This window comes from Molossus molossus, unplaced genomic scaffold, assembly GCF_014108415.1.
Source record: "Molossus molossus isolate mMolMol1 unplaced genomic scaffold, mMolMol1.p scaffold_m16_p_13, whole genome shotgun sequence".
NCBI lineage: Eukaryota > Metazoa > Chordata > Mammalia > Chiroptera > Molossidae > Molossus > Molossus molossus.
In genome coordinates, this window is record NW_023425348.1 from 43466948 (window position 1) to 43491521 (window position 24574).

Below are 24574 nucleotides of genomic sequence, written 5' to 3' on the forward strand. Positions count from 1 at the left end.
CTTTAGAAGATGGTCTAGCAGTTTCTTATAAAAGTAAACATAGGCTTACTATATAATCCAACAACTGTGCTCCTAGATATTTACCCAGATGAGTGAAAACTTATGTCCAAAAACACACAAAAACTACACATGAATGTGGAGAGCAGCTTTATTCATAACTACCAAAACTTAGAAGTAACCAAGATGTACTTCAATAGGCCAACAGATAAACTGGTACATCCAAACAATGGAGTATTATTCAGTAACAAAAAGAGTGAGTTATGAGCCCTGGCTGGTTTGGCTCAGCAGTTAGAGCATCGGCCTGTAGTCCAGAGAGACCCAAGTTCAGTTCCTGCTAAGGGCACGTACCTCAGTTGCAGTTTGTCCCCGGTCCTGGTTGGGTCGTGCGGGAGGCAGCCACTCAATGTGTCCCTTTCACATCGATGTTTCTCTCTCTCTCTCCCTCCCTCCCACTCTATCAGAACAAAAAATGTCGTCAGGTGAGGATAAAAAAAAAAAGGAAGAAAGAATGAGTTATGAAAAGACATGCAGGAACCTTAAATGCATATTGCTAAATAAAAGAAGCCAGTCTGAAAAAGCCACATACTGTATAATTCCAATATAAAAAGATCAGCGGTTGCCAATGGTTCTATGAAAGCAGGGAAAGATGGAAAGATGAAAAGGTGGAACACCGGATTTTTAGGCCAGTGAAACTATTCTGTATGACACTGTCATGGTGGACACATGACATTGTGCATTTGTCAAAACTACAAAATGTACACTCAAAGAGTGAACCCTCATGTAAACGATGGACTTGAGTTAATGATGTATTAATACTGATTAAACAACTACAACAAGTGTACTACTCTAATGTAAGATGGTAATAACAAAGAAATTGAGGAGAGAAGAGGAGAAATGGAAACTTTTTGTACAATTTTTCGGTAAACCTAAAACTACTAAATAATAAAAGTTTATTTATTTTTTTAATCCTCACCCAAGGACATTTTCCTATTTATCTTCAGATAGAGTAAGAGGAAGGAGAGAGAGGGAGAGAGAGAAAGAAACATAGACATGAGAAGGACACATCAACTGGTTGCTTTCCAAACCGCAATGAGGTACGTGCCCTTGACCGGAATCAAACCTGCGACTCTTTGGTCTGTGGGCAGATGCTCTAACCACTGAGCAAAACTGGCCAGGGCATAAAATTTATTTTTTAAGAAGCAATAGAAATATGCCCTGGCCGGTTTGGCTCAGCGGTTAGAGCGTCCGCCTGCGGTCCGGAGAGACCCGGGTTCAGTTCCCGCTAAGGGCACGTACCTCGGTTGCAGTTTGTCCCCGGCCCTGGTTGGTCGTGCGGGTGGCAGCCACTCGATGTGTCCCTTTCACATCGATGTTTCCCTCTCTCTCTCTCTTCCTCTCTCTCCCTCCCACTCTATCTGTACAAAAAATGGAAAAATGTCCTCGGGTGAGGATAAAAAAAAAAAAAGAAATATAATTCCAAAAAATCAACTTTACCGAATGTTCATTTAATGAAACAAATTTCAGACACATTCTACCAGAGGTACAATCAATTTTACTAAATAAGTTTATTGACTTACCTTTCCATAAAAATATTTCCCACTTAAACCTATGAAACTAGGGTTTGAACTTTATTCAGACTCCCTTTAAATCCAAATACCTTGCCAGAATTTGCCTGCAGATAAAATCTGAAATCCTACCCCCACAATGAATATATATGTGCTTACACATGTTTGCATTCATACACAATTACTGCACTTTAAATGCATGTGCCCTTTTCTCCTGGTGTTTATCAATAGTGTCAATAATATACTTTCCTTAATTTTCCATGACATAAATCTTAATGAAACAGCAATTTGGCTGTACCTAGTAAACTCTTGTCTCTGTCTTAAAATATACACTAATTAAAACTATAATAGGAAAAAAATTCATTCATTAAATAAACTGAACAAGTTACTAAGCCATGGGATAAGCTGGTAGAAAACATTAAAAGAGTCAGCATCTCCGTTTGATTCACATACAATGAGGAATCACAGACACTCAGCGAGATGAGTAATAGTATGGCCTTGTTGAAGGAATGGGCATGGAAAATGACTTTTGGCAGTTGTGTGTAAAGTACTTTATAGCTATCATTTCTCACCCAAAATGCTTTCTTCCTCATCTCTGAAATACTGATTCTAAACAGATGGCATGATCTGTGAAAGACATTCAAGCCAAGAAAACAAGCAGAGAAGCTTAGTTACAATCATTATTATTATATTTGACAGGAAAACTCTATGAAATATGAAACATTCCTAGTCAATTTCTCCTGAACAAAGCAAACATTTAATGAAGGGCCTACTATGTGCCTCTGGATGAATGGGAAATAATTTCTGCTTTCTAAGAGCTTGGGTCTAGTGGAGACAAAAGCTATTTTATCCTGCCAACTCACTGTAAAAACAAAGACAAAAGTCCAATAGATTGCTTATCATTAAAGAAAAAAGAACCAAGAAGCAATTTGTGTTTCTTGCCAATAATGTGATCAGGAAGCCCTGGGGTGTTTTTACATCACTGGGGAAAGAAATATGTAAATTCTTAGGAAGCAATCTTTTTCCACAAAGAGATAAGTGCTCAATTTCCTTAACTTGAATTTTTTTTTATATAAAATATATAAACTAAATTCTACCCAGGCAGGGAAAAAAAAAAAAGAAAAAAAGAAGAAAAAAAAAAAGCATCTCTTCAGAGAACATACAGGTATGCCAATCTGCTCTATTCCAGGGTACACACACAAATTAGGATATGTTTTCTAAAATCAAAGAACTAAAGATACAAGTTAATCTAAATACTAAACTAATACAGGAAGGCGTGTATAGAGTATGTTTGTGTTATGGTCCATGTGCAGAAACTGGCCCATTTACAGAAATATATCAAATCATTCAAAACCAGGATTGTTGGCTCTAATTTCTGATGAATAGAGTAAACAACCCCTGCCCAAGTGGGATCTGGTTCTGATCCTTTCTAATGCCTCTAAGGCAAGTGCTCAAATATCTTAATGTTCCATAAGTATCCTCTAATGGGTTTCTGTGTTCTATTTATCTGTTTACTCCAAGTATAGTTAATGTCACATGTGCATAGCCAATGAATCACTTTAAATATGATTTTCGTGTTTTTATACAACACTTTTTGACCTGAAAATCATAGATACATTCATCTATTTGCAAGCACACACATTCCTATTATGGGTCTTTACAAAGACAATGATGGGCAACGTTAAAGATTCATTTCAGAATGACAGACTAATGATATATTAAAAGACATTTTTATCTTCATAGATCACACTGAAGCTAAAAAGCCTTAGCAAACGTTCTCAAAAAGTGGTCCAGAAAACCATGAGGGTTCCTGAGACTGTTTCATAGTCTGTGACATCAAAAATATTTTCATAATAACACTAAGCCATTATCTCCCTTTATTCACTCTCAATTTCTCATAGCTTTATTAGTGGAGTTTTCCAGAGTCTGTAAGATTTGTGTATCACAACAGATTGAATGCAGAAGTAAATGTAAAAATGTATCAGTCTTTTATAAACCTAGACATTATCAATAGATACACTCTTTGAGGTCTTTAAAAGCAATGCCACAGCAATAATCGGGTTATTATTTAACAGGAAAGGAGTAAACGGTGACCAGAAAATACAGGCATGCCATTTATACAGCTTTGTCACAAAGCTATAGTTTAACACTCTCCAAGTCTGTTCCCCTCTAACTGATGGGACACCAGGCTGAACAAAGGCAGTTTAGACGCATGCCAAGTAAGGTCTGAATGACTGGGAAAGGTGATTACCTGCCTATGGGTTACAACTGGGAGCATGTCAGTGGCCAGAATAGGTATGGCCACTGCCAGGGTGCCAAACCTTAATATTTACTCCCCTGAACAGAGGAAAGTTCTCTCTCTGCCTCTGTTGGCTGCCTGCTCCGGACTCCTGGCTTGTGGGGCTCCCACGCCCTGCATTCCCCCACGTGGCTTTTGGCCATGTGGGCCCACACAATGGACTGATGGAATAAATCTAGCCTGATGGTCTGCCGGACCCAGTTTCAATATGGAGAGGAAACTCTGGATGCTGCCCTGCGTCTGGCTTTGCTAAACCCCAGCTACCCCTCTTTCAGGACTGGCTTAAGGGAAGTGGGACACTGGAAACCGAGGAATGTAATTTCACACAAATAAAGTCTCCCACCACACCTCATCCTCCCGCGAGGGCCTCTGAACATGCTTATTCTGACTGCGCTCCAAGAACCCACTCCCACCAGCGATGGAGGAATTTGGTTCTCCAGTAACATGAAGAGGTCTTGAGACAAAAAGGTCTGAGAATTGGGGCATACTCACCTATATTAGTTTTTCCACCACAACTGAAAATAATTAACAATCTGAAAAAAAGTTGGCAGTTGTCCTATAAGTCAACAAATTTGCTTTTTAATGCCATTTTTGTTGTTTCTATGGAAACTACACCTACTCAACCACTCGGAAAGGGAAAAACTTCCTTAGAAGATATTTAATCCAATCCATTAATTTCACAGATTCAGTAGCACTGTCAAGCCTAGAACTAAGGTCTAGCTAGAGAGATAAAGCAAAAAGTATATCATAATAAAATGTATAGAAGTTCTGCTTCTGGTATAAGAGAATGAGATCTAACAAACTGGTCCTCCCGTAAATAATAGCTATAAACTCTGGATAAAATGCAAAAAGCTACTACTTGAGAGTTCTGGAGACTGATCAGTGGCAGGCAGATGTTGGAGGAGACTAAGAACTGGGTGCAGGCAATCAATACACAGAGTGAATTTGCCCTTTTCTGTGCCTTTGCCCTGAGGGGGGCTGCGGTAAAACTCCAGCAGAAAGACAACTAGAGGAACTAGAGAAAAGAGATAAGGCAATCAAGGTAATCAGAATGGAGGAAGGCAAGAACAGGCATTCCAAATTCTGTTTAAATTCAATCTGAATCTCTGACTGAATCCTATACCAACAATGCATGAGGCAAGCATACATGTTTGTTGTGCCTAAGAGTAAAAGTACTGAACTAAAAGCTGAGCCAATGTTTATTGCAGTTTGAGCCTAACCAAGTTAACTACCTGCTAAAATAAAAACATCGATATTCTTCAGAGGAAAGTAACAAAATCCAGAAATTCCACAAGATTATATGCACAACGTCCCGGACACTATGCGATATTACCCTACATAGGAAGAGCCAGGAAAATGTGACTTACTCTCTAGGGAAAAGACGATCAACATACGCCAACCCTGAGATGATACAGATGTTAGAAATATCTGACAAAACCTTTAAAGCCACTATTTAAAGATGCTGAGTAAGAATAAGAAAAATATCCTCATAATGCATAAAAAGATAGGAAGTCTCAGCAGAGTGCTAGAAAATATTAAAAATCCAGGAGACTTCTACTTCTGGTCAAGATGGACTAGGAAAAAGGAACACTGCCCAAATAATTTTACCAGGCTACTATGATCCTAATACCAATCTGATAAAGTAACTTAAAACACTGCATTCCAATATTCCTAATAAATACAGGCACAAAATCCCTTCATTATTACTAGATCAAACCCAGCAAGATACCAAAAAAGATTATATATCATAATCAATTCAGGTTTATTCCAGAAATGCAATGTTAGTTAAACATTTGAAATTAAATCAAGTATTTCACTGTAATAACAGAATCATGGAGAAAATCACCTCATCATTTCAACAGATACAGAAAAAGCATTTGACAAAATTCAACATCCATTCACAACAAAACTCTCAAAAACTAGGAATAAGAGAGAATGTCCTAAAACCAATTAACATTGCTAACATTGTAGGTATTTAATGGAGAAAGAATGAAATAGTTTCCCCTATAATCAGAAACAAGGAAAGGATTTCCACTTTTATCACTTTCATTAAACAATGTAACTATGTGTCTTAGCTACTGAAATAAGGCAGAAAAATTAAATAAAGCACATAAAACAAGTCCAAGTTTGCAGGTACAATAGTTTACATAGAAAATCCCAAGAAATCTATAAAATAACTGTCAAAACTAAAACGTTAATATAACAAGATTGCAAGATGAGTTTAATACACTGTAGTCTTATGTAGAAGCAGAAAATGAGAAACAAAATTTCAAAAACAATCCCATTTACAATCATGCTCCAAAAAACCCTCCCATAGTATACGTAGAAAGAACTCTAACAAAAGATTCGAAAATCTGTACAGTGAAAGATACAAGTATTGTTGACAGAATTAATTTTTTTTTTATCCTCACCCAAGGACATTTTTGCATTTATCTTCAGACAGAGAGGGAGGGAAAAAAGGAGGAAGAGAGAGAGAGAAACATCGATGTAAGAGAGACACATCAACTGGTTGCCACCCACAAGGCCCCAACCGGGCCGGGGGCAAACAGCAAACGAGGTACGTACTCTTAGCAGAAACCGAACCCAGGACTCTCTGGTCCATGGGCGGATACTTTAACCATGGAGCCAAACCAGCCAGGGCTGTTGACAGAATTAAAGAAAAATCTAAATAAAAGAGATATGCTGTGTTCATGGATTGCAGAATTTGATAGTTAAGATAAAATTCTCTAGAAATTGGTCTGTAAGTCCTTATCAAATTCCAGCAGGCATTTTTTTTTTTTTTTTGGAAACTGATAAGCTGATTCTCAAATTCACTTGGATATACCAAAAGAACCTAAAAAACCCACAGGAATTTTTAAAAATTAAGTACAAAGTTAAAGAAATTACCCTATCTAGTTTTAAGACAACGAACGTATAATAATAAGACAGTATAGTATTTATGAAAGACAAACATATAGATCAATGGAACAAAACAGACAATCCAGAATAGACATGCACATATATGATCAACTGATTTTAGACAAACATTACAACAAAGTTAAATGAAGGAAAGACTGTTCAACAAATGATGCTACATCACCTAAATATTAATACAGAAAAAAAGTTACTGTATTTAACTCATACAAAAAAACTAACTTGACATGGATCAGAGATCTAAATGGAAAGCCCTAAATTATAAATCTTCTAGAATAAAACACAGGAGAAAATTTATGTGACTCTGGGTTAGGCAAAGATTTCTTACAAAGAACACAAAGAGCCCTAACCATAAAATAAATTGATTTTTTATCATCACCCAAGGATGTATTTATTGATTTTAGAGAGAGAGTAAGGTAGAAAGAGAGAAAAACATCCATGTGAGAGAAAAACATCGACCAGTTGCCTTCCATACATGCCTTGACCGGGGATGAAACCCGAAATCTTTTTGGTGTACAGGATGATGCTCCAAACCAACTGAGCCACCTGGCCAGGGCCCAAAGAATTTTTTAAAAAATATACTGGATTTCATCAAAGCTAAAAATTTTGCTCTTTCGAAAACATTAAAAATGCAAAAAGGTAAGCCACAGACTTGAAGAAAATATTCCCGACACATATCAGAAAAAAGACTTGAATAGATCCAGGAGGTGAAGTGTCAGTCCCCTCCCGGCTCTTGAGTGCAGGCTGGACTTAGCATCCTGCTTTCAAAATACTGAGTGTGTGAAGGAAACTTCACAGTAGATAAACATGCAAGACACTACAGTAACCAAGTGAGAAACAGTGATCCTGCATGGTGATTTAATAATCGGAAAGAATAAAAATGTTCTAGATCTGAGAAGGCTAGGAAGAATGATGGCCAAATCCAATGTGGTATCCTTGACTGGACGGTGGAACAAAAAAAAGGACATTAGAACCTAGTCTAATCATGATAAAACATCAGATAAATCCCAATCATGGGATATTCTATAAAATACCTGACTAGTAATCCTCAAAACTGTCAAAGTCATCAAAAACAATGAAAGCCTGAGAAAGTTTCACTACCAAGAAAAGTGTGATAAGTGTGACTAGTAGTATGGTTTCCTGAATTGGATGCTGGAAAAGAAAAAAGAACTAGGTAAAATTAAGGAAACATGAATAAAGGATAAACTTTAGTCAATGATCATTTATTGACACAGCTTCATTACTTGAAAACTGTTCCATGTACGATGTTAATAACAGAGAAAGTAGGTGAGGGTGGGAGATATGGGGTGACTCTCTGTACTATCTTTGTACTAATTCTATAAATCTAAAACCATTGTAAAATAAAAAGTTTATTGCCTGACTGGTGTGGCTAAGTGAATTGAGCGTCATCCCATGGACTGGTAGGTTCTGGTTTGATTCCCAGTCAGGGCATGCGCCTGGGTTTCGGGCTCAATCCCCAGTAGGGAGCATGCAGGAGGCAACTGATCGATGCTTCCCTCTCACATTGATATTTCCTTTCTTTCTTTTTTTTTTTTTTAATTTTTCTTAACTGATTTTTCTTAGAAAGAAAGAAAAGGGGAAGGAAGAAGAGGGAGATAGAAACATCGATGAGAGAGAACATCAACTGGCTGTCTCCTGCATGCCCCCACTGGAGATTGGGCCCACAGCCTGGGCATGTGCCCCGACCAGGAATTGAACCAGTGACCTCTTGGTGCATGCATGGGCCGACGCTCAACCACTGAACCACACCAGCTGGGCTCTCACATCCATGTTTCTATCTCTCTCTCCCTAAAAAAAAAAAAATCAATAAAAACATATTAAAAAATAAATAAAAAGTCTGTTTATTTTTTTAAAAAGACATTAGAGGAAATACTAGGGAAACCTGGAAAAAGTCCACAGTTGAGTAATGTGTCGATGTTAATTTCTTGGTGTGATGATATACCATATCGAATATACCATATTAAGTGTAACATGGTTACATAAGAAGTTAACATTAGGTGAAACTGGACCAGAGGTATAGGGAACTCTAAACTTTCTTCACAAATTTTCTGTAAATCTAAATAAAGAGTTTATTTTTTAATGGGCAAAAATATTTTTTATTATTAAATAAATAAAAACATTTAAACCTACACTTTTTAAAAGACGTGAGTGACCAATAAAGATAAGAAAAATATTCATCATGGCAATGTAATTATAAACAAAACTAAGAAAACACTACATACTCATTTAAAATTAAAACGACTGACCTCTTAAATGAAATAGACAAATCCTTGAGAGACATAAACTACCAAAGATCACTCAAGAAGTAGATAACTTCAATAATCCTACAAATATTAAAGAACTGAATTCCTAGTTTAAAACCCATGAAGTAAACTCCAAAACCATATGGCTTCATTGGTAAATTCTACCAAACATTTAACAATAATTCCAATTCTACACATATTCTTCCAGAAAGTGGAAGAGGGAATTTTTCTCAACTACTAGATGTGGCCAACAGTATCCTAACAACAAAAGCAGACAAAGCGATTACACAAAAACAAAACTACAGAGCAATATTCCTCATGAATATACTAAATGCATAAATTCCTTAAAATATTTAAGCAAATTAAATCTATTAATATACATAAAAAGAATAATTTATCATTAACCAGAAGGGCTTTTCCCAGATATATGAACTTGGATTAACATTCAAAGATCAAAGATTAAAAAAAACATACAATAGCTCAACAGATGACAACAGCAGAAATTTCATAAGAAACATCATTAAATATCAAAAAAATTATGTTGTATATTGATGTAATGTGAGAAGATGCCAAATCTTTAAAAATCATCAGTATGAACCCAATTTCTTATAACAGAGTTAATTACATTTGATCTTGGAAATAATCTGATTTCTTCCAGCATCATATATGCCTTCTGATTGTATTTTACCTATGCTGAAATTAAAATTAATTCTTATACTCTAAAAATGCTTGGAATAAAGTATGATTAGATTGGGCCAATTTGGAAAGGGAATGGGGGAAAAAAGATAATACTAAAGGTTTCTAATTTGCTACAGGTAAATCTTAAAGTAGATCATTAACAAGTAGATGGCATTATTCCCTGAAAGGAGAAAAGTAACCCAAAATTTGTCTTTACTTGTCAAATGATATGGGAAAGGTGCTTCCTTTCTTCAGGCCTCATTTTTCCTGTTTTTTTTTATCAGAGGAGATTACACTAGATTCATTCTTAAATTCAATGAATATTTATTGAGCACCTACTATGTATCAAACACTTTTCTTGACAGGGGAATATAGCAATAAGGGGGAAATAACAGACAAAACTCCCTCCCTCACATAGTTTACAGACAAACAAAATATATATGTATGACATATAGCATGTTTAAGGATAATAAATACTATGAAAACAAAGCAGGGAAGGGGCAGAATGTACTGAGGGGGTGTGGTTTTAAGTGAGGTTATAAGGAAACTAGATGATTTCTAGGTTCACTTTCAGTTCAAAAATCCAATTATTTCCTTCTAGGTTGATTAGGCACCATAAAAACACACAGTGAACCTCTGAACCTGACCTCTTTAAACTCATATATTCTATCACCTTGTTCTGTATGTCATCACTTATATTTAGAAAAATAGGATTAAACATACATTTTTCCTTACTGAGACAAAGCATATGCGGTTATTTAATGAAATAAGTAATTTCCCAGCCTTGCCTTGGGAGAGGAAAATAAGAAAAATAAATCCTAGCAGTATCTCCCCAGACAAAGGTTCTAAAAATGTGGCATTTTTGTACAATATAGAAAGGATTAAAATTAGCTGTTTTTCCTACTCCACCAATATATCTCTGGTATGGAATCTGGTCCTTTACTGGGCCTAAGTTACAACAAGAGGTAGTTTAACAGCCTCTGCAAAATAAAAGATTTTCCATAGGCAAGAAAAGGCATATAAATAGTAAGTAGTACTACTGTAGTTATTGCAGCTACCATATTTTGTGTGTCTGCTTATGTGCCAGGTACAGCGCTAGACATTTTATGTATTAGGCTAAACTAAATGAAACTGTCATTAATAGATCAAAATCAGTAATTTTATATAGTTTAAATAAGTTTTTATCCATTAATTTCAAATTCCATGAGAGAGAAGTCCGTGTAGGTTAATTGCGTTGCTGCGTTTCTTCTATAGCTCATCTATTAAATTATTATCTTGGGCAAAACTTCAAGGTAACATGAAATTTCTGTTTGGGTATGATATAAGGCCCTCTGCCAAGATGATGGTGTGCAAACAAATAACTTAAATTTTTTTAGTTAGGACCTCATTTAAGATTTAAATGTTATTTTAAGTATCATAATTCACAGCACTAATTTCATCAAAATCTATCCATAGCCATGTGGGTTCATTTTGAGAAAAGCTTAATTTATTAGTTATAACCACTAACTTACAAAGACAGAATCTTCATTCCAAAAGTATTATTTTTTTTCTCCACTACAAAGAACCAAAAATTATATTAATATCTTAAATCTGTCTATTTGGAATGGAATTTCTATGCCTCATTAAAAGAATCTTTCCCAAAAGAGAGCACTGTCTATAAACCAGCTTATTAAATTCAATCCAAATAATTTTAAATTCATCTTTTAATAGTAGGTAAGTTCCTAAAGTTTTTTGTTTTTCTTTTGGCAGCTATTTTCCATTCACTATACAGTTCATGTCTAGAGTTCACATTTATAAGACATTAATAAAATGGCTTTTAATTATCTTCTAAGTAATTCCATGTAATCTAAAGTTTCATCTAATAGAAAAAAGCAGGCCCTTTGTATGTTACATTATTAGCAGATGTGAAAGTTTATTTCCAATATTTAAATGCCAATAGAAGTCTCAGTGAAACATTAAGACAAAAGAGAAAGAGAGAAAAACTCCTTAAGTTTATTTGGGGGAAAAACATTACTACAAGAAGAATATGATAATTATATGTAGAAATCAAGGAGTTTAAATAAGTAAATATATAAAAACTTACCAATTCATTGCTTGTAGAAGTGAGTCTTAGTTTTTCTTCAATTTCCTTTCCAATTTTCTGAACAGTTACCTGAGTCTGTTTAATTGCACACTGGGCTCTATGAAGCCTAGAAATAAAAGTTGTAGAAAAATTTATGTGAGTTAACTATAAACTCTCAACATTGAACCACAGATATAAATGGAACAAAATGGGGACAAATCTCCCAGGATAAACAGAACTAATGATGAACCGAAATGGATTGTTTCACAATTTTCCAGCATATTTACAATGAAACACAATATGCTCTAAAAACACCCTGTGCATACCTCTCTGCCTGCCTCTGACACATTGAAAGCTAAAATGAAGAACTCATATAAGTATGGAAGAGAAAATTATCTGCTCAAATTCTAACATTTTACAGATGTAGAAACTGAGGCCCAAGAGAAGTTAAGTGGATTGCTAAAGGCGCCAAGAGAATATCACTGCAATCAAGGGTAAATGTTACTTATGGGTATCCATAAAAAATTAATGCCTGGCTGGTGTGGCTCAGTGTTTGAGCATCAACCCAGGCACCAAGAGGTCGCTGGCTCAATTCCCAGTCAGGGCACATGCCCAGGTTGTAGGTCCGATCCCCAGTGAGGGGCATGCAGGGGGCGGCCAATCGATGTTCTCTCTCATGGACGTTTCTCTCTCTCGCTCCCTCTCCCTTCCTCTCTCTCCAAAATTAATAAAGAAAAAAAATTTTTAATTAATAATCTCAGTTAAGAAAACATTTAAAGTAGCAGCCACACTGAAACAAGCAAAATTAAAAAACACTGAGCTATTTATTTATTTTTTTGGTTTAATTATTGGTTTGTGTTTTTCTTGGTTTCTCTGTCTTCCAATAGTGTGTGTGTGTGTGTGTGTGTATCTCTTATACATTTACATATTAAAAATGGTCAAATTGCCTTCATTTGTAGAAAATCATTAGAAATCTATGAAACAACTATTAGAACTAAAAGTCAGAGGACACAAGGTCAATACACAAAACTTCAGTCATATTTCTATATATGGGCCAGTAGTTTTGCAATCACAATCACAACCTCAAAAGGCTCTGGGGTGTTTTTTTGTGTGATGGAAATAAAGAAGCTGATACAATAATTTATACAGAAAAACAAAGAATCTAGAAGAGATAAACCAATCTTGAAATCTGCCAGACTTCAAGGCTTGCTTTTTTATAACGTTACATAATCAAAACAATACAGTACTGGCATAAAGATTAAAAAAAAAAACAGATCAATGGAACAGAATAAAGAGTATACAAATAGACCCACACATATATGGCCAATTGATTTTGGACAAGGAACCCAGGCAAATTAATGGAGAAAGTCAAGTTTTTTAATAAATGGTGCTGGAACACTGGGTAAACATGGGGAAAACTGAATTTCATTCCCTCCCTCACAGCACTCACAAAAATTAATTCAAGGAGATCACAGTAAACGTAATGGCTAAAATCATAAAACTTCTGGAAGAATACATATGAAAATCTCTTGCAACCTTGGGGTAGGCAAAGATTTCTTAGAGAAGACACAGAAAGCAACAACCATAAAATTTTAAATTGATAAATTGGACTTAAAAAAAAAATGTTTGTTCACCTAAAGATACCATTAAGAAAATGTAAAAGCAGTCCACAGACTGGAAGAAAATACTTGCAAAACATCAATCTGACAAAGAGCTATGTCTGGAGTATTTAAAGAACTCTTACAAACCAGTAACTAAAAACAACCCCATTAAAAATGGGCAAAACTATAAAATACTTTACAAAAAAAAGATACAAGAATGGCCAATAAGCACAGGAAAAGGTGCTCAACATCTTAGCCATCATGGAAATGCAAATTAAAATCATAATGAAATACCATTTCACACCTGTGAAAATAGCTAAAATTAAAATGACAACATCTAATGGAGGCAAGGATATGGAGCAACTGGAACGTGCACGCAGTACTATCATTTTGAAAAACTGTTCCTTATAAAATTAAACATTTCTAACCTATGACCCAGTATTTCTACTCTTACGTATTTACTCAAGAAATATAAAAACATATGTCTACAAGAAGGTTTCTTTAAGAATGTTCATAGAAAACAACCCAAATGTCCATCAAACAGGAGAATTAATAAACAAATTGTGTTATACTCCTACAATGAAATTCTACTCAGCAATAAAAGAACACACCACTGATACAACAATATAAATGAATCTCAAAAACATCATGTTGAGTGAAAAGTGCCAGAAACAAAAATGTACGTAGGTACTGTGTGATTCTATTTATACACAGTTCAGGAACAGGTAAAAGCAATCTAGGTGACAGAAAGCAAGCACGGCAGCTGCCTGTGGAGGGCAGGACGGGCTGGTAGAGCAGGGAGAACAAAGGAACTATCTGAGGCGAGGGACATGTTCTGTTTCTGGATTGAGGTGAGGGGTGCACGGGTATGCACGGAATTTAAACTTAAGATCTACTCAATTTGCTGTATATAAATTTTACCTCCGCTTTTACAAAGTGGCCAACAATCCTAACCTTAAAGTTATCCTATATATGAGGAGGTTAATTTCATTAGGGATTTGATGGCATCAATACCTCTGCCAACATTATTATTATTATTATGACACTACGCACTAAAAATATTCATGACATATTCTGTACTTTTGGAAGCTGTCTGACAGTTATTAAGGATTTCTTAGGTCATCTAAAAGAGAGCAACTCTTATTACAGCTGTTTGCTCATGAGATGAGTTATTCAGCAAGTTCCTCAGTGTTCCTAAGGAATCCAATAGAATCCATCCTATTGCCTCTTGCTTGGGTGCGTGCGTGTACTCTCTTGAAGTAACGGTCTCTTACAAAGGAGGCTCTGAAGACAGTTAAAAGCAAGGAAAGGCCCTTTGTGATGTGCTCCCAGCATACTCCAGCCCCTTTTCCTGATATTTCTTACACTCCAGCAAAACTTAAGCACTGACAGTTCTCCAAACGCATCATGCCATTTTTTGTTTCTGTACCTTCGAGTGAGCTGTTCTCTCTCTCTACATGTTTTCCCTGTCTTTTAACAGATCAGCATACCCCTAAATCCAGGAGGAGGCAGTTCGAGCATAACCTCTTCTTCAGAGGCGCTCACACAGGCTGCTCCAGACAGGCAGAGGCGCTCCTCCTGGAGTTCTGCGGCATCATGTGTACGATGCCACCAACAAAGGTTACAGAGCCACATTTAACAGCAATTTTTTATTTCCTTGTCTATTTCCTTATTAGAGCTTTCTGAGGGGGAAAAATCTTTTCATGTACATTCCCAGTGCTTGGCACAGAATATGGCACAAAGAAGGCACTCAACATATATTTGCTGAATGAATGTCAACTAATGCCTGAATATAAAAGCACAGATTTAATTATTTTCTAGTGATCAGTGGGAGACTAAAAGATTAACATGGTAGTTCTCTATATTTATAATTTCAAAATAATATATTCAAAACAAAGATCACACAAATTAAAGACCACTCACTCAGGTAGGAAAACAAACTATTTTTACTAAAAACATTATCATAATTCTAATAACGACAGGCACTATCAACCTAGAACAGAAATCAACAAAATAGCCTGTTACTTTAAAAGAGGGAAAATGCTGCCTAAAACTCACTGGTACTATGCAAACAACCTTGTCAAATGGTAAAGACTTTAAAAATAAAAATGATTCATGACCATAATTAATGTATGACTTCAACTATTTGGCTCTCGCTGCCCCAGACGCTTTCTGATCTTACCTTAGGGGCTTAAAACACACAGACAGAGTCACATTTCCTCCAATCTTCAGTGTTATCCAAATAGACTTTCAGAGCCCCTGCTACATCAAGACAGAGCTAATAATGTCCCCCTTTCAAACCCAACAGAAGAATAAAAGTTTGAAGTGTTTAGAGCTTAACATGGGACATCCTGATTCCCCTGGGGCTGAAGAGGTGAAAAACTGACAAGAAAAGAAACAAGGGCTTTACCTCCAAACCAGCCCGCCAGTTTCAGAGGACTGTTTCTTAATTATGCAAACTATGAAATGATACTGTAAAGAAAGAAATGTTTGTCATCTAGTCATCTGGGTGACTGGTCAATATCAACACGAACACTCCCAAGCTGAAATAAAATACATCATCACTGGTGTGGGAAGGAGGGATCAAATCTGATAGGTGTTCTGATTATAGCAAATAAATGTATCCTTATTACTTAATATGATTTGAGATAGCAGTAAAATTAAAACTGGGCTACAAATAATTTAGTTTTGTGATTAGATATTGCTATGAATGTAAAGATACACTGAATAAAAGGTATATCAAATAAATATTAATTAACATTGAGACACTATCAATGAGATATTAACAATAATCTCAGTAAAGGAGAAGTTACAAGACAATTTTTGTCTACTTAGTGTTGATCATATCACATCAGAAATGTTGCATTCAATTTTAAGATGAAGAATAACAAATAACCCCTACAAAGGCAGTGAAGTTTAGTTTCCTGTGGCTTACAGGGAGAAATAAAAAGGGAGAAGAAAACAGAAAAAAATAGGAGCCTATTGAGAAAAATAGAGACCTCATTATTAATGACTTTGTATCCATATGAAGGAGCCTAGATTTTTATTCTGGAGGTATTCAATAACCACTAAAAAGTTTTAAGCTGTGATCAGTAAAAGACAAATGACATATGATCTTACTTATATGTGCAATCTAATCAACAAAATAAACGGACACACAAAACTGAACCAGAGTCATGGATGCATGGTATAGACTGACAGATTGAGGGAGGAGGGTAGCAGGCAGGATGAAAGAAGGTGAAGAGAAGAGCCAAAGAACATGTATGCATACCCCATGGCCACAGGCAACAATGCTGGTTACCGCCTGAGGAAGGGGAGGTTGGGGTCTGGGTGGAGGGGAGCAAAGGGGAAGAAAATAGAGGACATCTTTAATAATGGCAACAATAAAAATAAATAAAGTTTTAAGTTGGGAAAGATTTAATTATATTTGCACTTTAGAAAGATCTTTGTTCCTGTATTAAGATAAATGGCACACTAGGAAACAGGACTGTGAACAGAAAGGCTAGTGTGAGGTTATTACAACAGTCTTAGCAAAAATTAGGCATTTTCCTAAATTAAACTAGTAACAAGAGGGATGTTGTAGATGTGAAAAGTGCAAGAGGAGAGATCACTATAGATCCCATAGACATTTAAAGGCAATTAAGGGGAAATTATCAACAACAGGCCAATAAATTCAACAACTTGGATCAAACAGTCAAATTGCTAAAAGCTGTCAAGTTGCTAAAACAAACAAACAAAACAGAAAGTCTCAATAGCTGTTATCAATTAAAGAAACTACATTTGTAGTTAAAACAGAAAACTCTAGGTTCCAATGGCTTCACTGATGAAACACTAGTCTTTACAAAATTCTTTCAAAGAAGACGGAATGATTTTGAATTGTTTCATAAGGACAGCACAATCCTGATACCAAAATATGACAACAACATGACAAGAAAAAGAACTTATAGACAAATATCACACATGAACATAAGAGAACGAAGAAGAAAAACGCAAATGATTATTTCAAAAGATGCTCCAAACAGTACTAAATAAAATGATTAAAAAAACAAAACAAAACTTTGCCCAGCTGGTGTGGCTCAGTGGTTGAGCGTCGACCCCTGGTTTGATTCCCGGTCAGGGCACATGTCCAGGTTGTGAGCCTGATCCCCAGTGTGGGGCATGCAGGAGGCAGCCAATCGATGTTCTCTTTCATCGATGTTTCTGTCTCTCTCTCCCTCTCCCTTCCTCTCTCTCTAAAATCAATAAAGAAAAAAGTTATTGAAAACAAAACAGCCCTGGCCAGTTTGGCTAAGTGGTTAGAGCATCGGCCCATGGGCCAGAGAGTCCCGGGTTCAATTTCCGCTAAGGGCACGTACCTCGGTTGCAGTTTGTCCCCGACCCCGGTCTATGTCTATGGGGTCATGTGAGTGGCAACTAGTCGATGTGTCTCTCTCACGTCGATGTTTCTCTCTCGCTCTTCCTCCCTCTCTCCCTCCTGCTCTATCTGAAGATAAATGCAAAAATGTCCTCGGGTGAGGATAAAAAAAAACCAAAAAACAAAAACCCTCAACAAACTAAGGAGAAAAGGAGTGCTTCCTCAATCTGATAAAGGGTTTATACAAAGAAACCTATGGCTAACGTTATACAAGATCAAAAATAAGGAACAATATCTACTTTCACCACTGTACTCAACACTCTAGTCAAGGTCCAAACCATTGTAACAAGGCAATAAGAAGAAGAACTCACAAATATAGGAAAGGAAGAAGCAAAAATGTCCACTCACAGATGCCATGAGAGTGTACACAGAAAAAAAAATCTACAATCAAACTAATACATAAATTTAGCAAGACTCCAAAATTAAAATAGAAAAATTGATTGGTATTTTTAGACAGTATCAACAAATAATTAGAAATAATTCTAGTGAAAGACCTTATACACTGAAAACTATAAAACACTGCTGAAAGAAACTAAAAACCACTTAAACAAATGAAGACATAACATGTCACAGATTGGGAGACTCAATATTGTTAATAACACAAGTCTCTATCAAAGTGATCACTTTTTAAGTTATGTAAATGTCTAATCACTATGTTGCACACCTAAAACTAGTATATTGTATGTTAACCATAATTTAAAATTTCTTTTAATTAAAAAGAAAAAAATAGAAGCTGAGGTCTTCCTTAAATTTATCTATATAGTCAATGCAATCCAGTTCAAAACCCTAGTAGTCTTTTCTTTCTTACTGACGAACTGATTCTAACATTGATATAAAAATATAAAAGCCCTAGAATAGCCAAGAAAATGTTGAAGAAGAACAAAGTTGTAGGGCTTACAATACCAGATTTTATGACTTATCATAATGCCACACAGTTTGTAAAGCAGTAGTAATTGCATAAGGCTAAACAAATAAATCTATAAAGCAGAATTCACATTATAGAAACAGACCTATTCATATACCGGGTGGGGCAAAAGTAGGTTTACAGTTGTTCATAAGGAAAAGAATACAATAATTCATAAATAATAACGCCAGAATAAGCTATGTGCTCACAACTATTAACCTATCTGTATAATTAATTTACTTTCTGATTAGGGAAAGAAAAGCTCCATCAACAAATGATACTGAAATAACTGGGCAGGTTGAAAAAAATTAATTAAGCAATTACAAATCTTTATATCTTTATTATCATCTAGCTTATTTTGCTCCCAAAGCTTTCATTACATAGCTTGTCAAATATGTTACTGGAGTTATTATCTGGATCTACAAACCTAATTACCCTTTCAAAATGAAGGCTTCAGTCTAAGATAACTTGTTCTTGGGAATGGCTCACTAAAGGAGAAAGAATTTAAGTTTCAATTTGAAGAAAGGGTAGGTAGGGCTCTGACAACTATGTAACAGAACAGTCATTGAGGACATTGGGAATAGCCTTTCACAGTCCCTGAGGAACGGAGTGCATTATATGTTCAGAAGGAGAAGTAGGTTGTGTGCTAAATAAAGCAAAGGGTGCATGAGAGCAATGTCATGAGAGGCAGTCTGGGAAGGTTGATCAGAGTCAAACTGCTGTGTTTTTTTAAATGCCTGAGAAATCTTTTTCATCTCCACAGCACCTACAGCAGTCTTGGACGCATGGGAATCACTCAAATACTTGTTGATGGGTTTATTAAATATGATAGTTTCCCAAAAGTCAGAAGTCTATCCTAAAGCCTGCTTCTACATTCCTCTGTCTAGACCATGAACATAGTTGAGAAGAACACACAGTCTCATGGTAATAGAATCAAATAAAACAGAACCCTACTTATAAAATTAACACTACTTATGAAATTAACATACTCTCATGGAAAAGTAAATGGTAACTTTGTGGGTGGGAAAGTTCTATTGAGGAGACGGTAGGTGGTATAAAAGCATGTGATAATGAGAGTGTCAGGTCTAACCAAGATGTGCCCTCAAAACTAACAAACAACACTGATGAAGCAACAGTTATAGAAAAATCAACTCTTCAGATTTCCAATTTACATCTCATATAACTCATTTCAGGCAAGAAGAACCACATTTGGCTTAAGAGCTGGCTAAATCCTTTCCAGACTTTTTCATAATACCATCCATGTGCTAAAATGCAAGTTTAATTTAAAATATATTCATTGTACAATAAACATATTTGAAGAACTACATCACATACAAAAGTACTTCAGAATTAGAAACAAGAAAGGGGACAAACTATGAATTGGGCAAAGTTTTAAAAATTAAAAGAAATATTATATACAACTTTATGCCAATAAATTAAAACACTCAGGAAAAAAAATAATTTTCTAAAAAACTATGAATTACCAAATTGTCTCAACAAGTGCTTGAAAACCTAAATAGATCAATAACCATACAAATACAGTGAACTTGAAAGATACAAAATCAACATACAAACATCCATTGCATTCATACATACTAGTAATAAAATTTCAAAACAAGAAAAAAATTTTTTTATCCTCACCCGAGGACATCTTTTACATTTATCTTCAGATAAAGCAGGAGGGAGAGAGGGGTGGAGAGAGAGAGAGAAACATCGACATGAGAAAGACACATCGACTGGTTGCCACCCACACGTCCCCAACCAAGGCCAGGGGACAAACTGTAACCGAGGCACGTGCCCTTAGCGGGAACCAAACCCGGGACTCTCTGGTCCACAGGCTGACACGCTAACCACTGAGCCAAACCGGCCAGGGCAAAAAAAAATTTTTTTCTTTTAAATTCCATTTGCAATTGCATAAAAAAAATAAAATAACTTAGGGAAAAACTTAAAGAATGTAAAGGACCTATACACAAAAAACTATAAGACATTATTAAAAAAAAGTGAAGAGGTCACAAAGAAATGTAAAGATAATCTGTGTTTTTAGATCGGAAGATTCAACATAGTTAAAATGGCCTTATTATCCAAAGCAATACACAGACTTAATACAATCCCCATCAAAATCCCAAGAGTATTTTTTTTAAAGAAATAGAACAAAAAAATCATCAGATTTGTATGGAACCACAAAAAAAACCCTGAAGAAAAAAAAAAAAAAACTAAACAGACAAACCACACACACACACACACACACACACACACACACAAACCTAAATAGCTAAAGCAATCCTGGGGGAAAAAACAAAGCTGGAGGAATGTGACTTTAAATTATACTACAAAGCAACAAAATCAAAACAGCATGGTATTGGCAGAAAACACACACGGACCATGGAACAGAATTGAGAGCCCAGAAATAAACCCACATTTATATGGACAAACAATTTTTGACAAAAAAGAAAAAACATATGAAGAAAAAAGAAAGATTCTTCAATAAATAATGTTGGGAAAATTGGAAAGCCAGGTGTAAAAGAATGAAACTAGACAAAAATTAACTCAAAATAGATCAGACCTAAATATAAAACCTGAGACAATAAAATGCATAGAAGAAAATATAGGTACCAAATTATGGACCTTAAACTTAGAGATTTTATTAATCTGACCTCAAAGGCAAGGGAAGTAAAAGCAAAAATAAATGAATGGGACTATATCAAACTAAAAAGCTTCTGCACAGCAAAAGAAACCATCAACAAAAGAAAAAGGCAACCAACGGAATGGGAGAAGATATTTGCAAACAATAACTCCGACAAAGGTTTAATATTCAAAATACATAAAGAACTCATAAAACTCAACAACAACAAAAGCAATCCAATTAAAAATGGGCAAGGCGGTCAGGGCACATGCCCAGGTTGTGGACCAAATCCCCATTGGGGGGCAGCCAACTGATGTTCTCTCTCTCATTGATGTTTCTATCTCTCTCTCTCTCTGCCTTGCTCTCTCTCTAGGGTCAGTAAAGAAAAAAAACTTTTTTTTTTTTAAATGGGCAAAGGACCTGAAGAGACACTTATACCAAGAAGACATACAAATGAGAGACAAATATATGAAAAGATGTTCAACTTCACTAGCTTTAGGGAAATGCAAATCAAAACCACAATGAGATACCACCTCACACCTGTTATAATGGCTATTATCAACCAGACAGGTAATAATAAGTATTGGAGAAGTTGTGGAGGAAAAGGAAGCCTCATATATTGCTGGGAGAATGTAAACTGGTAAACTACTATGGAAAACAGTATGAGGTTCCTCAAAAATTTAAGAATAGAGTTACCATATGACCCAGCAACCCCTCTTCTGGAAATCTATCAAAAAAAAAAAAGGAAAACATTTATTTGTAAAGATATATGTACCGCTATGTGCATATTATTCACAGTGATCAAGACATGGAAATAACCAAAATGTCCTTTTTTTCCCTTCTTCAAAATGTCCTTCTTTAGATGACTACATAAAGATGTGGTACATATATACAATCAAATACTACTCAGCCATAAAAAAAAAAGATGAAATACTGCCATTGCACTCTGGCAGGGTGGTTCAGTTGGTTGGCGTGTCGTCCAGTACACCAAAAGGCTGCGGGTTCAGTTCCCAATCAGAGCACAAACCTAGGTTGTGGGTTCAATTTCCGGTCAGGGCATGTACGTATGGGAGGCAACCGATCGATGTTTCTGTCTCACATACATGTTTCTTTCTTTCTCTCTCTCTCTCCCTTCTTCCCTCTCTAAAATCAATAAAAACATATTCTTGGGTAGGATTATTAAAAAGAAAGAAAGAAATACTGCCACTGCAACAATATGAATGAATCTTGAGAATATCATGCTAAGCAAAGTAAATCAGAAAAAATCAAGAACCACATGATTTCACTCTTATGTGGGATATGAAACTGAAAACAACAAATGAACTAAGAAGACAGAAAAACAAACAAAAACTCATATACACAGACAACAGTATGGTGGTTACCAGATGGAAAGGGGGTGGGGAGAGAGAGAAAAGGGGAAAGGAAATCAAATTTGTGGTGAAAGGAGACTTGACTTTGGGTGGTGAACACACAATGCAATATACAGATGATGTGTTATAGAATTGTACACTTGAAACTCATATAAATTTATTAACCAATGTCACCCCAATAAATTTCATAATCTTTTGAAAGAAGACAATTTCATAAATATAAAGAAGTCGATTTGTCAAGAGGACATAACAATTCTAAATGTTTATGAACCTACTAATAGTTTGAAAATACATGATGCAAAATGTGATAGAACTGTAAGGTGAAATAGACAAATCCACAATTATAAGAAGAGATTTTAATACCCCTCTCTAAATAAGCAACCACAACAAAAACAGACAGAAAATAAGTAAGAATAAAGAACACCTGAACAAATTTGACCTGATTAACATTTATAGAACACTCCATTCAACAATGGCAGAATATACATTCTTTTCAAGTACACCAGAAATATGTAACATTAAAAAACATATTCTGAATCACAACATAAGTCTCAATAAATTTAAAAGGATTCAAGCCATGCAATGTTAACTTCTCTCATCACAATGGAATTTAATTAGAAATTGATTTTTAAAATCTGGAAAATATATAAATATGTGAAAATCAAATAACAAAGTTCTAAATAACCCATGAGTCAAAAAATATATATATCAAAATGAAAATCAGGAAGTATTTTTAAATAAATGAAAATGAAAACATAATACATCAAAATGTATAAAATGCAGCTAACGTTGAGATCATTAAATCAATTATCTCAACATTTACTGTAAAAAAAAAAAACTACACTAAGAAGTGCAAATTAAACTCAAAGTTGGCATGAAAAAGGAAATAAGTATCAAATCTGAGATCAAAGAAACAGAAAACAAGAGCAATAGAGAATAATCAATAATACCAAAGCTATTTCTTTCAGATCAATATATTGGTAAACCTTGAGCTAATAAACCAAACGGGAAAAAAAAAAAAAAAAGGACCCAGATTACTCATAGCAGGAATAGAAGCAACAAGTCTACAGATTCTACAAACATTAAATTTTACGACATAGACAAAATGGACAAATTCCTTGAAAGAGACAAACTACCAAAGCTTACTGAGTAAGAAATAGATAACCTAAGTAGTCTTATATCTAAGAAATGTAATTTTAGTGAAAATCTTCCTACAAAGAAATTTCAGGCCCAGGTGGCTTCACTGTGAATTCCACCAAACATGTAAAGGAAAAAGAATACCAATTCAATGCAATCTCTCCCATAAGACTGAAGCGGGAATATTTCTCAATTCATTCAATGGTCCTTTACAGAGAAATCAACTGTTGATGGATGTCTGAATTTCTTCCAGCTTTTTACTAATAGAAATAAAGATCTATTTTATAAAGACCTAAACATTTGTACACAAATCTTTATTTGGACATATGCTTTCATTTCTCTTGGCTAAATACCTAGGAATAGAATGGCTGAGTCATATGAAAGGTATAAGTATTTTGGAATATCCATATAATACGACTTACAAAAAGAAATGAACTACTGTTGACCCTTGTACAACATGGTTAGTTTAAACTGCATAGTTCCACTTAAAAACAGTATTTTGATGTACACAACAACATGGATGAACCTCAGAATAATTATCTAGAGATATAGAAGGCAGACAAAAAAGAACACATAGTATATAATTCTATTTAGAAAAGTCAAACTAATCTATGGTGAAAAAGTGGTTGCCTAGGGATGGAGAAAGAAGGAGTGGGGCCCTGGCTGGCTTGCTCAGCGGTTAGAGCGTGGGCTAGGTTTGATGCCCAGTCAAGGGCACGTACCTTGGTTACAGGTGCAGGTTCG

General features: G+C 35.3%; 1 protein-coding gene across 13 annotated transcripts in view; it reads right to left on the reverse strand.

The window, feature by feature from the left end:
• UVRAG (UV radiation resistance associated) overlaps positions 1 to 24574 on the reverse strand; it is a 291381-nt gene that overhangs the window by 155935 nt on the left and 110872 nt on the right. For all 13 annotated transcript variants that reach the window (XM_036258243.1, XM_036258242.1, XM_036258244.1 and 10 more), the window contains one exon: positions 11803 to 11908. In XM_036258243.1, coding sequence (XP_036114136.1) covers positions 11803 to 11908 — 106 coding nt within the window. The remainder of the gene's footprint in view (positions 1 to 11802; positions 11909 to 24574) is intronic.